The sequence below is a fragment of the Nannobrachium achirus genome (genome assembly GCF_963921795.1).
Source record: "Nannobrachium achirus genome assembly, chromosome: 22".
NCBI lineage: Eukaryota > Metazoa > Chordata > Actinopteri > Myctophiformes > Myctophidae > Nannobrachium > Nannobrachium achirus.
The window spans coordinates 25,032,024-25,046,100 of record NC_137829.1 but is presented as its reverse complement, the minus strand read 5'-3'; the positions used below and the strand labels follow the sequence as shown (position 1 = coordinate 25,046,100).

Genomic DNA, 14,077 nt, shown 5'->3' with positions numbered 1-14,077 from the left:
AAGGTATCACTGCATGCCAAGTGTAATGTATTTTCACAGTAAGCCTTGGCCTACTCAGAGATAATTTACTACTGGTACGGTACTCATTTCAGAATATTGGTAATTGTTCTGAAAGAAACAACAACAAACTGACATGTTTTTCAAATATGAATTTGGTGGTTAACACAAGGTGAAAAAACTATCGCCCGAACAGGGACTTGAACCCTGGACCCTCAGATTAAAAGTCTGATGCTCTACCGACTGAGCTATCCGGGCTCTGCGGAGATCAGCGGAAGTTGCTTTTAAAAACATTATAATAAGATAAAACTTTCCGCATTTGTGAGTTGTGTCAACTCACTCAACAAGTTTGCTTTTTTCTATAAATGCCCATTTTTTATTTAGATTTGTGTTTGCATTTGCTTCACCATTATTAGCAAACGATAACGATACGTGCGGTTTGTGCAACTTCAACTTGCAAGCAAAAGTTCGCCCTCTCTTCAACAACATAATCCTCAGCGTTACCTTACTGTTATGAACACTTCATAACGTGTAGTGTTGTGTTGTGTTATGACTGTACGTCGCCAGAAGTGATGAAAGTCACGTGGAGTGCGAAGCATAGCATTAATAGATTTATACCTCTGCGGACGTCGGTATCGCGGGCCGAAAACAGCAGACCTACAAGCTCACAACGCGTCACTTCCGCTACGCGCTATGGGCTTTTAGATCGACTATAACCTCCTTTGGGCTTCCGTAGATATGTCATCATGATTTTTTGAAGCTTTGGTCTGTCTGTCTGTCTGTCTGTCTGTCTGTCTGTCTATGGTCAGGATACATAAAAACATAATAATAGGCTAGCTTGGTCGTTCGTGGTAAGTGAATTGCTCTTTCAAAATTATATTACCCAGGGAAAGGTTTAGTAAACTTTGACGACGTTTATGTAAATATATCGTACTCGAAACATTGCTAACGTTGTGTGTAGTGTTTGTTCGTTCATGAAGCTAGGTTTTAGTAGTTACCGTCCACGGTCCAATAGTTACACGTGTCGTACATTTTGGTCACAAGTAACTGCATCAGCTAAACTATGATTAAGAAAACAGTGGTTTTCTTGCCAACGCAAATAGCGTTATTATGATGAAGACACAAAGGTGAGCTCGAGTGACACGTTAACAACTCACTGTAATGATGGTTGCTACAGTGTGTGCAGTGACAAATTCCATTACGTTTCTCTTGTTTTGTGTCCAATGACAGGTGGCAGTCCCGTTGACTGTCAACGCAACTTCATGACGATGACACTGACAGCCTGCACAACATACCGTTCTGTCTTTGACTTGTGTCTTCAAGATGAGGCTTTTGGGCTAAAAGAAGTGACAACTGTCCAACCTGTTCCCCCTGATCCATCTTCAGACAGTACGTATTGTTTTTAATTTGAATATGAATGTCTTATTTCAGAGGCTCTCAACCAGTGGTCTTTGGGGGGGGGGGGGGGGTTCCAGGTGGTCCCCAGCTAAATGATGGAGAGTTGGTAAATGGACCCTTATACTGTAGATCTTTAACTCATTTTATTGTTGAACAGCTGTATATATTACTTAATTTACAAAAAGAAGAATTGTTATTTTGACCAACATTGGCCTGTTATCTCTGCAATAACATTAACCGTATATAATACAAGGAGAGATAACATCTAGCTAATTGCAGGTTTCCACCCATACTCCATGGGTTATAAATATAACTATTATCTATAACCTATAGAGGCAGTAATTTGTAGTAAAATACACAATACACTACATACAATAAAAAAAATAAGAACAGTATACAGTATAAAATCCCCACATCTCCAACCCCCTCCCCTGCAAGGCACCAACCTGCTCATCAGGAGTTAGGGTTCAGGTGTCTTGCTCAAGGACACTTCAACACTAACTAAAAACAAAAAAAAAACATATAATTGTTGTATTGTCAAGTCATGTTATGTCGCGAAACATTGGTACTTTTTATGTTTTTAAATCTAAACATGCATGCTATCCATGCAGAAGAGGCTGACGGTGACCTATGTCCAGAAGATGGCACACAACAGGGAAGGAGCCTTGTCAGAGAGGTACCAGACTTGATGGTCTGCACAGCCTGCCGAAGCTCCTTTAACAACCGTGAGGAACAGGTAAATAATACACACTTTTTACATGGGAAAGATCATATCTATTTATTTCGTGCAGTGGTTCTCAACCTTTTTTGAGCTCTAGTCTGGACTGCTAGCATATTTCAGACAAACCTCTGGCCACCCCAACTCCCAGTCCCCACAACAATAAACATATACATACAGTACATATACATATATATATTTGGTGCAGAAGGCACAGTTAAGTCATTTGTATATATATACATTTGTATGTAATTGTATTAATATTTAAGATTTAAGATGATGGGACTGCTACAGCAGAGATTGCCCTCTTGCACCACACTGCATTGTGAGCTTGCACTGGTGGAGGAACAGTGATTTTTATTGAAATTGGGAAAACACCCATGACTTACTGTTTTGTTTGACAACTGACTGAAAAGGCTGTTAAATTGTCTCAGATGGAACACTATAAGCTGGACTGGCATCGGTTCAACTTAAGGCAAAAGATGATGGGACTTCTGCCGGTTACAGCAGATGAGTTCGAGAAGAAAACTGGAACAGGTAAGGACATTGAGGCCTTCTCCTCCTTACAATGGAAGACGCTGGTCCGTGTGAAACTACAGTTCATTTGTAGTTTGTAGAGGAAGTGGAGGATTTTTACAACACAGACGGCACACAACCTGCTATGACAGCTAAACATGTAGAATGAGCAGCAGCACAGAGGCTGCAAAAAGGCTACACTGAGAATGAGGGCGTGTGTGAAGTAGCTTGCAGCGAATAAGAATGAACGTGGGTGTATGAATTAATTAACTTGTTAGCAAATGAATGAGGGGGGTCTGAGGAAAAGAACAGCTAAAACTCTACCTTCCATGTCTAAATGAACTGCGCTAAAGCTAGATTACCTACTGAGTTTCCACCCTGGAATTATTCAATCTTATCTCAACCCATTAAAATGACCATTTATCTCTCAACAGGAGATATGTCAAGCATCTCAGGCTCAGAGTCCGATTCAGGGGATGAGGACACGGAGGACTCTGACAGTGATTGGGCTGGAAGAAGCAGCGATGTCACCCGCACTGATAATGAGGGTGCTCTCCCCGCTGATTTAGTACCATGTCGACAGTCCAACAAAGTCGTTTTCCAGGACTTGGAGGGACATTATCTAGCTGTCTACCGCTGTGTTCTCCAAGGCAAGGTAAGTCTAAACGGGGGGAAAATGTATTTTGAGAAACACTCTCAATTATCCATGAATAAATGTGTTATTACATCCCTCAGTATTTACTGTAGGGTTAATTTCTTGCTCTCCTCGTCTGATATCCTAGTCAGACGATGAGGTAGACCGGGTGGCTTCCCTGAGGACCATAAGTAACAAAACTGTATGGGTCGTCCTCATGACTGGTGGGGGACACTTTGCTGCTGCAGTCTTCAAAGGGTCAGTGTGGACATAATCAACAACACATACAGCTCAAAATCTAAATTGAACAAGCATTGACTGTATTCAGGCAATTTGGGCAATGCTGGTCCTTTTAAGGTTATGCTTGAACCTGCATGTTTACATTACAGGAAAGAGGTTCTCCAGCACAAAACCTTCCACCGTTACACTGTGCGCGCCAAGCGAGGCACTGCTCAAGGTCTCAGAGATGCTCAGAACCGCAGCCATGCACCCAAGTCAGCTGGGGCGGCCCTTAGGAGACACAATGAGGCAGCACTGGTCAAGGCAAGATAAAACTCAAGCTCAAGCTAATGGTCACATCATTACCTCCAATACTAATTCATATACTGTATACGGTATGAGTTAATCAACTCTGGTGTTTTTTCTTTTTTGCAGGAGATCCAGGATCTCCTGGAGAGCTGGGCTGACCACATAAATGAGGCATCTGCAATATTCTTACGCGCTCCTAGCTACAATAAAAGCATATTTTTTGGTGGTCGGGTCGCCCCACTGTCCAAAAAAGACCCAAGGATCCGCATGCTCCCTTTTGCCACACGCAGGGCAACCTTCCGTGAGGTGCAGAGAGTACACGAGGTACTCTCTACTGTTCATGTTTACGGTAAGATTCAAATCATGCACTTATGATAGCATGTTGTCTGCTTATTTATTTGTAGTACAGTATATAGCCTTGGTATAATTCATGTTTTGGGGGGCATATTTTGATACAGGGAAAGACATGGACCTCTCAGTCATCTTTAGTCCCTCTAAGAAAGTATGGAAAAAGGCAAAAAAGTCTACAGCAGAACCAGAAACGAATCAATCGGACTCGGTTCCAGAGAAGGGTGAGTTGTGTGTGTGTGTGTGTGTGTGTGTGTGTGTGTGTGTGTGTGTGTGTGTGTGTGTGTGTGTGTGTGTGTGTGTGTGTGTGTGTGTGTGTGTGTGTGTGTGTGTGTGTGTGTGTGTGTGTGTGTGTGTGTGTGTGTGTGTTCATTCACCCACCCATTCACACACCGACGGCGGAGGAAACCATGCAAGGCACCAACCTGCTCATCAGGAGTTAGGGTTCAGTGTCTTGCTCAAGGACACTTCAACACTAACTCTGGGGAGCCTGAGATCGAACTGGGAACCTTCTGGTTCACAAGCGGCCGCTCTACCTCCTGAGCCTCTGCCGCCCTATATATGGGACCAACCAACGTCAAAATTGGCATGCGCAGCAGCAACAACTCGAGGAGTGCGGTGTCCGCTGTCGAGTAGTTCGTATTTGTCCGAAAACTGCCGATCCAATGAATATGCCCATATATGGGCATTGCAATATATGGTCATGACATCAAGGATCTCTTTATATGGGCATAAAAGGGACACAGGTAGACAGACAGAAACAGACATCTTCAATTCTCCATATGGACACCATGACTCAGACATAGTGGTGTGATTGGCGGTGCAACGTAGGTGTGAGGGCCGCATAGCAGCCCAAACTCTAGATGTGAGTGCTGCTTGGTATACAGTATATAGTATAGTATATCAATTATATTCAAACACACGTAGATTTATAATCAATGATTTTGCACTTAGGCTTTGTAAATTAAGCAGCTACAATATGTACCGTTGTTTAATTCACAAAGCCTAAGTGCAAAATCATTGATTCTAAATCTACAACATGTGTTTGTATTTATTCTTACAGTTGTCACACATTATCGTCTCCACTGTGTATTGTTTGATGATGCGGATGGGAGATGATATTTAACATTAACCAGGTGCAATCCCATAATTAGTGTCTGAGATAACTGGAACACTAAGGAAAGCTTCTTATGTTTCCATCTTGTCCTTGCCAGAAGCAGGTGGAAGCGTTAATTCAGGTGATGATGAAAACAGCGGTGACATCCAGCTGGAGACCGTGGAGATGACACTGGGAACCCTGGACCTTCGGGAGTTTGAAATCCAACCCTCCAGACATAGGAGGAGAAGAAAAAAGAAGGAAAGCGGACGCAAAATGGAGATTGAGAGTAGGTTCAATATGCTAGATTGGTGAAGAACAGATGTCTGAGGATCCTTCAGTATCTAAGTGCATCTCAGCACTATGTTGCCCTTCTGAACAGGTAAAATGCAGAACAGGCAATGTTGTAAAACCTTTTCCTGTATCCCAGGTTTGAATGCATGTGAAGGACATGAGAAGGTGGTACAGGAGGAGGAAGATGAGGAGGAGGTGCTGGGTGCTTCGTCAACAGATGACCTACCCCAAGAGAAACTAGCAAAGAACAAGCGGAGAAGGAAAGTACAGAATAAGAAGAAACACCCAGCAGAAGGTGCACACCCAGCAGAAGGTGATATGTTCTACTTGAGTTATCCCTGTTGCGTTACCTGCCCACATCTGTCCTGTATCCCCTAATCAGAGTATTCGAGGAGGAAGTGAGGTAAATGCTAAATAATTGAAGCTTTCTGTGTTTCCACATAAGAGGCAGATGAGTCATGGGAGTATGGCGTCAGGGATGCCCTCTATACAGCTTGCAAGATCGGGGATGTGGAATCCCTACGCGGCCTCCTCCACCTGGCTGCGGCGGATGAGACGGCAGGGAAGGAGAGTGCTGGTGAACTGGGAAGCAATTTATCCCATCAACAGCAGTCACCTGATGGTGACTTAAGCCCACTGCATCTCGTGAACAAGCCTGTAGACTCCACAGGGTTCACTTTGCTACATGTGGCCTCCGCAGCTGGACAGAAGGCTGTTGTCAGACTGCTGATGGACGTGGGAGCAGACCCTGCCAGCAGGTACACAGTTAAATCAACTCTTAACAGTCTGGTTTATTTGTTTGTACACTCTTTGTAGTTAAATTAACACTAAGAATTGTACTGATGCATCCTTGAAGCTAATCTTTCCAGTGAAAAGATGACTTCTAAAGTAATAAATAAAATCAACCAACAAACTCGTTTCCTACAGAGGATCGCCCCGATGGTCAATTTCAACACACTGAAGACCATAGCTGGTGCAATAATCCAGCCCCTCTTTGACTACGGAGTCCACGTATGGTATCGTGACGCCCCACAAGCCCTGAAAACTAAACTCCAAACAGCCCAAAATAAACTAATTAGGGTCCTGCTTAACCTTCCCTATCAGACTCACCTCACCGCTACTCACCAGTTAAGAGTGGGGTGGCTCAGAGTAGATGACAGAGTACAGCAACTTGCAATGGGCCTGGTGTACAAGATACACTACACCACTATGATACCCAAGTACCTATCAAAATACTTTATAAACATTAAGGATGTCCATAATTACAACACCAGAGGCAGCGCCACAGATCACTTTCAACCCAGAGTCAAAACCAACAAAGGGTCAAACTCTTTTTTCTGCTATACCACCAAAATGTGGAAAGCCTTACCGAAGGCCATAAAGGAGTGTGGATCACTAGCATCCTTTAAAATTGCCCTGAAAAACCACTTACAGGCAGCAGCCGTTCGCAACTGGTAAAAAAATGAACCTAGCCCAACCCTACCCTCCCCTGCCCCTTCTTTGTATATTCTGCTTGTTTTAGACTTACTGTCTTCTTTTTTGTTTTTCTTTACATATCTACTGCATAGTACTGTGTTCTATTTGTCTGTCATTCAATGTTATATGAGATACTTAAATGGTTTCCAGTGGAAATAAGCTTAGTCTTTTCATGGATCTCCTTTTAGTAGACCTTGTACCAGTGAACTGTACCGTCATGAAACTGTACCTTTTCCTATGCAAACTTCTAATAAAGTCTTCAATCAATCAATCAATCTGTGTACAGTGAATGCCAGTGTAGTCATTTTAAACCAGCAATAAGTCACATCAAAGAGTGTGAGAAAAGTAAAATGTATGCACTACTTAATTCGATTTTTTAATATATACTGTATATGTATATCATTTATATATAGGGATAATAAAGGACAGACCCCATATGTCGTCGCCCCAGAGAAGGAAATAAGGAACGTGTTCAGGAAGTACATGGGTGAGAATCCTGACAAGTATGACTACAGCAAGGCACAGGTGTGTAACCTTCACTGCAACTGTTAGCTTTTGTTCTAAATGCATTCCTTAAAATTGACAACACAGCAATCGGTCAGTGATGAAAAACCTCTTATGGCTGCTCAAGGTTCCCGGGCCACTCAACGCAGAGATCGAATCAAAGCAGATGGAGAAGAAGAAGGCGCAAAAGGCAGCAAAGAAACAGCGAGAGAAGGAGCAGAAAGAGGAGAAGAGGAAACAAGAGTTTGAGGCAGAGGAAAAGAGGAGGTTTGCATCCCTCACCGATCGTGAAAAGGTGTGGTAATGGATTTATTTGTTGACATTTCTGTCAACTGTGTCTGTTTGAGAAACACTGACTGCACTTGCACTACACTACTCAGCACCCAAATTTCTTGTGCACACTGGAAATCAATCCCAAATATTATCACGACTGTGATTTTCCTTTTGTGTCTTAATATTTGTCACTTTTATGAATTCATGATCTCACATCCACCATCGTGCCGAACGTCCATGTTTGGGCAGATTAGATTCCTTTTCTTGACTTATTGAGCGATGCTATGCTAGCCGCTCCGTTACGTGACTTTGTGTGGATGACCATCTGTATATGCAGTGTTTTTACATTGTATCAAATACTGATGTCGTATGTCCCGTTTCTGATTGGACAATATAATGATGAGCGCATATCTATACATCATCATATGTTTTTTCTTCAGGAACAGTATTTTGTGTGCGCCGCTCACTTCACCCAGGTTTGATTTATTTTGTTACAGAGGGCCCTGGCTGCAGAGAGGAGGATGGCTGATCAGGCAGCTGCAACAGGAGTCACTGTCTCCAATGTCAAGTAAGAGCTAAAAGCACACTGCCGATTTTGAACTTAAATCAATTTATCTTTATCTGGAGTGAGATCATAGTGTGGTGGAAACATACCTTATTTATTGTTTAGCTTTCTTTCACATAGTTTTCTGTTTGGATTTACTTTAATTCTGTAACACTAGGAGGTGCTGGACGTGTGGAGAATCTCTGCTTGGGAAGATCCCATTTCAATACCTGGATTATTCATTCTGTACCCCTCGCTGTGTCCAGGCACATCGCAAGGCCAGTACTCCTGCTGCCAAGACCTAGATTGATGTACCGGTAGATTAGAATTGGAAAGACTAATCTACCTCACTGGAACTACATGTGACTCACAGCAGTGCTACTTTTAGCATCCAGTCTTAAGATATACATTTTTATTCTACAACCACTCAGACAGAATTTGATTATGCTGTTTTACTTGTGGATGTGCCAATGAATAACATTTCATGTTTTATTATGCCAGCAAAAAAGTCAGAAGATTTGATCTCAATCAGATGTTTTGAGTCATATAACAAGCAAGTGATAGGAGGTATTGAAAAGCAAAATCAACATTTATTTAAGCAAAATCAACATTTATTTACAGTATCTGTGTATAAAAGCATAAAAAATAAATTGTGGTTAAAAGAAAAAGAAAATCAATAGAATTGCCATAACATTGTTGTACTTTCCAGCTCTACTCTTTGTCAAACCTGACAGAAGTTACTCTGAGAACCTGAATTGCATTTTAGTTGGGCTGTTGGTAGTGTTTGTGATGTCTCAGAATGTCACATATTCATGCAGCATTGAATCCTTACAACGAAGCTATTTTTGAACACTGATTTAAATGTTCCACTGAATTACCCCAAGTTATGTAACAGTGACCGAGCGATGAAATGTGTTGTGTCAAGACTTATTGGTCGTCATGTTTAGTGTTAGTTGGGGCCGATCCATGAACAGAACACGTGTGTGGACGGGCGTCCTCTCCAGCTCCAGTACTATGATGACGTTGGGCTGAGTGGTGCTGAGCAGGGGACCAGGGACATACAGAGTATGTTGAGGCCCCCTGGCTGACCAGTATCGTCCCAGGTTCACCCCATTGATCCACACTTGACCCTGGGAAGAACATAGATGTGCAAATCATATTGGGGGTCATTTAAAATATTTTAGAGCACATTATGTGGCTGAGCCATTAGGTCATGCCTTGAGTTAACGGTTCTACCAGCATCATGAAAGATACTGTTGCTGTAGGCTACATACAGTACAACTAAATAATGTCTACCAGGAGATGAATGGTTTCCTGTTCAAAATCGATGTTTTACAGTAATTTCTCAGAGCAAAACCTATTGTAGAATGTATTGAAATGTAATAAGTCTTTAGATAGCCTACAGTGGTCCAGCCTAGCGGTTCGGGCACCTAAGCTCCTAATGTGTTCCCGAAAAACGTTGCTGTATGTCACTCCCCGTCTCTCTCCTTGTTTCCTATCTGTCTGCACTTACTCTATCAAAAAAAAGTCAACCAAAAAAGTCTTGTGGGAAAAAAAAGAGTACAGTAACTGTACCCAGATAAAAGATAAATAACATTCAGTGTTTGCGTTACCTTTGTCCATTCGTTAAGCTTGAGGAAGGTGTCCCATGCCAGACCATTGGGCTGTAGCGTCCCTGTGTAGAAGACTGGCCCAAATGAGGTCTCTGTCTGAGTGGTAGGATGGGAGTATCTGCTGTTTGAAGGCCATCCACCAGCTATAGCTCCATCAATGTCCAGAGGATAGATTTCCCAGTCGGTCAACACGTCTCTACCCAGGATTAGGTTGCTCAAGAGGCCCTGCATTGCACATAGCATTACTCATTTGGTACTTACACAGTGTGTATAATGTTACCCATATTAAACCATCAATGCAAGGTTACATACAGTATTTGCAACATCTTTTATTGCTGTATTGAAAAAGGTAATTGATCACTACTATACTATGTGTGAATCACTGCTTGCTATGGAACTGGTTCCTTGCCTTGTAATCATTGATCTTGCTTCCAAAGTTAATACGGCCCATGTTCTCCACAAGAATGTCCATGATGTCACCCTGTTGCCCAGTAACATTGATCACCAGCATGGTGTCTCTCTCCAGCACGCCCTGGAACACCTGCCAAGACAGCGGTGTCTTGAGGTCAGCAGGAGTGGTGTCGTTGTGTATGATATAGACACATTTGTACAGTAAACTCTGAACTATAAAGTGTATAATATCTTTTACCTTGGAAGATGTCTGAAATAAAACTAAACCACACATGTACAGTATGCTTAGAGAAGAGTGGCCTGTTTAGTCTTGTCCTTCAATAACTGCATATTTATATTTGACAAAAACCATGCAATTTGATTGGATGCACAAAACAAAAGTTCTTTGTGAGCACTTACCCCATTGACGGACACATATGCACGGTCATGAACACCATTCAGAGGGGAAATGAGCGGTGTAGCCTCTGGGATGTTGCGGGGCAGTTTGGTGCGGTACAGCATATATCCATAGTACTAAACACAATAGACACAACCAACATGCTGCAGACAACAGTCTAGAAGTTCTCCATGTTTCATGAGTTTCATGTTTACTGCCGTTAGAATGCTAGTTATCTTTTGCCTTCAGAGAGGCACCGTACCTGTTTCAATCCTTCGAAAGTCAAAGGGTACAGAGATTTTACAGGCCCCTGGGGTGAAAGAGTGGTCAAAAGACTGCTTAGATTCCCAACCTGTAGAATAGAATAAGAGTAATATAGGTCATACCGCTTGTGGAGCGAGTGATGGATAAATACATTTAAGAGAGCTGCATTTTATAGGTCAATTCTACTTTCTAATAGTCTTCCAAGTGAGAAAGGTACACACTAACGGCAAGAACCACTGCTAATTACCTTATTCAGAGTCACAGACCCATAGGCGAATTTGGGAGTTGCTGGTGGCATGGGACCAGATGGAATATCTCTGAACTTTATGAAAATAAAGTAATAGTATTTTAGTCACTTCAAAATAACACAAATGATATCAGGTGGATATACATAATCAGTTATACCTTCTTAATGACATCTCTGATGGCCAGCAGCTTCTCCGTGGGGTCTCCGGCCTCAGACAGAGGGGCGTCGTAGTCATAGCTGGTCAACACTGAACGGTACCTGGTGTCATGATCAGCACCTTCAGGAAAACCAAGAGGTTCATAAAAATTTGCTTTCCTACAACTGGCTGCCAAATTGGCTGATCCAGTGAAGAGATACAAATGTTAAAACATGAATAGGTATCATTTGCGTTTATCAACTTTACCATTCCAGTAGCCAAAGTTTGTGCCTCCTTCAAACATGTACCTGTAAAGAGAAAGTACAAAGTCATTTGAGGTTTTTTTTTTTTTAAGTGAGTAGATTTGAGTCATTCTGTTCAGGTTTTAATACTGTTGACGCTGGATAGACAGGACATTTGTCCTTTCTTGTAGTAAAGACATGGAGAAATAAAAACGAACTCACTCTCAGTGCAACCCGTCACTTGTTTAAATGATTATTCGAACTCAGCCATGCATACATGGTTTAAGCCAGGGATGAGGCTTTGGGGAACATACATGTTTGTTTTAAACCAGGGATGAGGCTTTGGGGAACATACATGTTGACGTTGGCACCTATAGACAGCATGTCTCCTAGCATCCTGCTGACCTTCTGAGAGTCAACAACTGAATGTTTTTCTCCCCAGTGGTCCAGCCAACCAGTGTAGAACTCTGAGTTCACCTGGAACAAAAAGCACCAAAGTTAATTTAAAAAAATGCTATGTTTTAGTATGGTACTGTATTAGTTGGTTAATTCAAATGAATACATTTTAGGTGAGTAGTGTTTATAAACCAGCGGGGATTTTAATAGTTTAAACGCCATGACATTTTTAATGCATGTCAATAAATAGTGAACATTTAACTAACCAGAGGGCCATGCGGTTCAAATCTCCTTTGTCTGCTGAAGGCTTTAGTTATATTTGTGTCTGGGAAACAGAAAAAAACATTCAGATTAGACAGTATTGTCAATTATCTCAGAGAGCAAGATCCTGATACCCCTGTCACCTGTGTGTAGATAATACCAACCTGTACCAAAGTCTATGGTGGCGTATAATCCCTCCAGAGTCCCACAAGTCATCTCCTTGTCCGTGTTTCCATCTGTGGTGAACAGGACTGTGTCTTCACCCAGAAAGAACCGGAACAGGGTCCGCAGGTGGCGCATGTAGTTGTAGTCACAAGCAAAGTAACTTCCATACTCATTCTCCACCTGCAATTAGGGGAATGCGATGAAGCCAAACCATATGGTTATCCTGTTTGTTGTAAAAGACGGCCATTCTGTGGCTACATATTAAGACCTACCTGGACACTAATGATGTTGCCCCCATTGGTATAGAGCCAGGGCTTCATTTTGGGGAGAAGAACTGCCAGCCAGTTGCTGACTGCCTGCAAATAATCTGATGCAGAAGACAGTCAATCAAGACAAATACATTGACTGGAAAGCTTTGGATGTATTTGTAGTACCTACCTGTATCGGCAGAACGAAGTACAATGTTTGGCTTCTGAAGCAACCAAGCCGGCAAACCACCCTAAGGAAGAAGAGCAAAGAATTATAGGGATAGGGAAGCCAATTTGAGATGGGAGACATGCACTGTTGATGATACACAACTCACGTGTGTTAAAGTGGTATTATGGTACTGCAGCTGGTGGCATGACTCACCATTTCCCATTCTGCACATATGTAAGGCCCGGGACGTAGGATGACCAGAAGGCCAGTTTGATTGGCTAGGTTCAGGAAGTATTCCAAATCTCGGTCCCCTGAAAAGTTATTCACTCCCTGTACAGTCTCATGGAAGTTCCAAGGCACATAGCTGCATGAACAAAGAACACTGTAAATGCAGTTGTGAAATGTGTGTGTGTGTGTGTGTGTGTGTGTGTGTGTGTGTGTGTGTGTGTGTGTGTGTGTGTGTGTGTGTGTGTGTGTGTGTGCGCGTGTGTGCGTGCGTGCGTGCGTGAGTGAGTATGTGTGCCGCCCGGTGTTCAAAACTTACATCTGGATGGCATTGAGTCCGGCCATGTACATCTTGACAAGCCGATCCTTCCAGTAGTATCGTTGGATTCTGGAATAGTGGATACTCCCTGAGATAAATTGAAATGGCTTCCCATCTTTCAAGAAACAGTTGTTCTTGTAGTCTATGGAGAATGTTCTGTTGGCAGAGGCCTGCACGCAAAAGCATGAATGGTAAGATTTAGTAAAACAAAAACATGAATTAGATTGTATGTAATCAAATGTGAGTTGATGTAGCCTTGCTACATCAACTCACATTTGACAGTAGCATATGCTACTGTTGTATTACCCTAGCCTTGGATCAAGACTATCATAAGTGACAACTGACATTATGAAGAGGTACCAGACTAAATATCATAACTCAGTTACAGTAATCTGTATATTTAATAAGCAGTACATGCCTGTTATTAGCATGGTCATATTACATAATGACAAACAGTGAGGACTGAGGAGAACTTGAATGAATGCATATGAACTACATTTAATAGGTGACTAGACTACTATTGAAGTTTCGGTTTCTTACCAATAAGTTTCCATTTATTCCTAAATAGGCAAAGCACACTGCAACGAAAAACACTATACTTTTAGCCATGTCAACTACTAGCTCCTTAACACAACAATTACATTATCGTACAGTATGTGACCATATTCCCAGCGTGCAT

General features: G+C 42.2%; 2 protein-coding genes across 5 annotated transcripts; one reads left to right on the top strand and one right to left on the bottom strand.

Annotated features, from left to right (window-relative positions):
• The first annotated feature begins 763 nt into the window (after positions 1–763).
• On the top strand, positions 764–8,644 carry ankzf1 (ankyrin repeat and zinc finger peptidyl tRNA hydrolase 1). Of its 3 annotated transcripts, none has more exons than XM_080752582.1 (16): positions 764–848; positions 1,228–1,386; positions 2,007–2,131; positions 2,548–2,650; positions 3,064–3,284; positions 3,412–3,521; positions 3,653–3,806; positions 3,918–4,140; positions 4,250–4,363; positions 5,360–5,524; positions 5,666–5,842; positions 5,975–6,287; positions 7,419–7,530; positions 7,637–7,804; positions 8,280–8,350; positions 8,505–8,644. In XM_080752582.1, exons 2-16 carry the CDS (start codon positions 1,260–1,262, stop codon positions 8,629–8,631), a joined length of 2,310 nt encoding a protein of 769 aa, XP_080608708.1. In that variant the 5' UTR covers positions 764–848; positions 1,228–1,259; the 3' UTR covers positions 8,632–8,644. The 3 variants fall into 3 exon arrangements, with proteins under 3 accessions (XP_080608708.1, XP_080608707.1, XP_080608706.1); XM_080752581.1 differs by having other exon boundaries at positions 5,357–5,524; XM_080752580.1 differs by having other exon boundaries at positions 5,354–5,524.
• A 602-nt stretch (positions 8,645–9,246) lies between these two features.
• glb1l (galactosidase, beta 1-like) lies at positions 9,247–14,068 on the bottom strand (the record flags this gene model as incomplete). Of its 2 annotated transcripts, none has more annotated exons than XM_080752601.1 (16): positions 13,939–14,068; positions 13,399–13,568; positions 13,068–13,218; positions 12,876–12,936; positions 12,710–12,804; positions 12,437–12,617; positions 12,278–12,336; positions 11,971–12,092; positions 11,641–11,681; positions 11,396–11,514; positions 11,238–11,312; positions 10,989–11,078; positions 10,750–10,863; positions 10,349–10,480; positions 9,940–10,164; positions 9,247–9,456 (listed from the first exon to the last, which is right to left on the bottom strand). In XM_080752601.1, the coding sequence occupies exons 1-16, from the start codon at positions 14,005–14,007 to the stop codon at positions 9,247–9,249; spliced, it is 1,914 nt and encodes a 637-aa protein (XP_080608727.1). In that variant the 5' UTR covers positions 14,008–14,068. The 2 variants fall into 2 exon arrangements, with proteins under 2 accessions (XP_080608727.1, XP_080608728.1); XM_080752602.1 differs by having other exon boundaries at positions 12,443–12,617.
• Between the last annotated feature and the right edge of the window lie 9 nt (positions 14,069–14,077).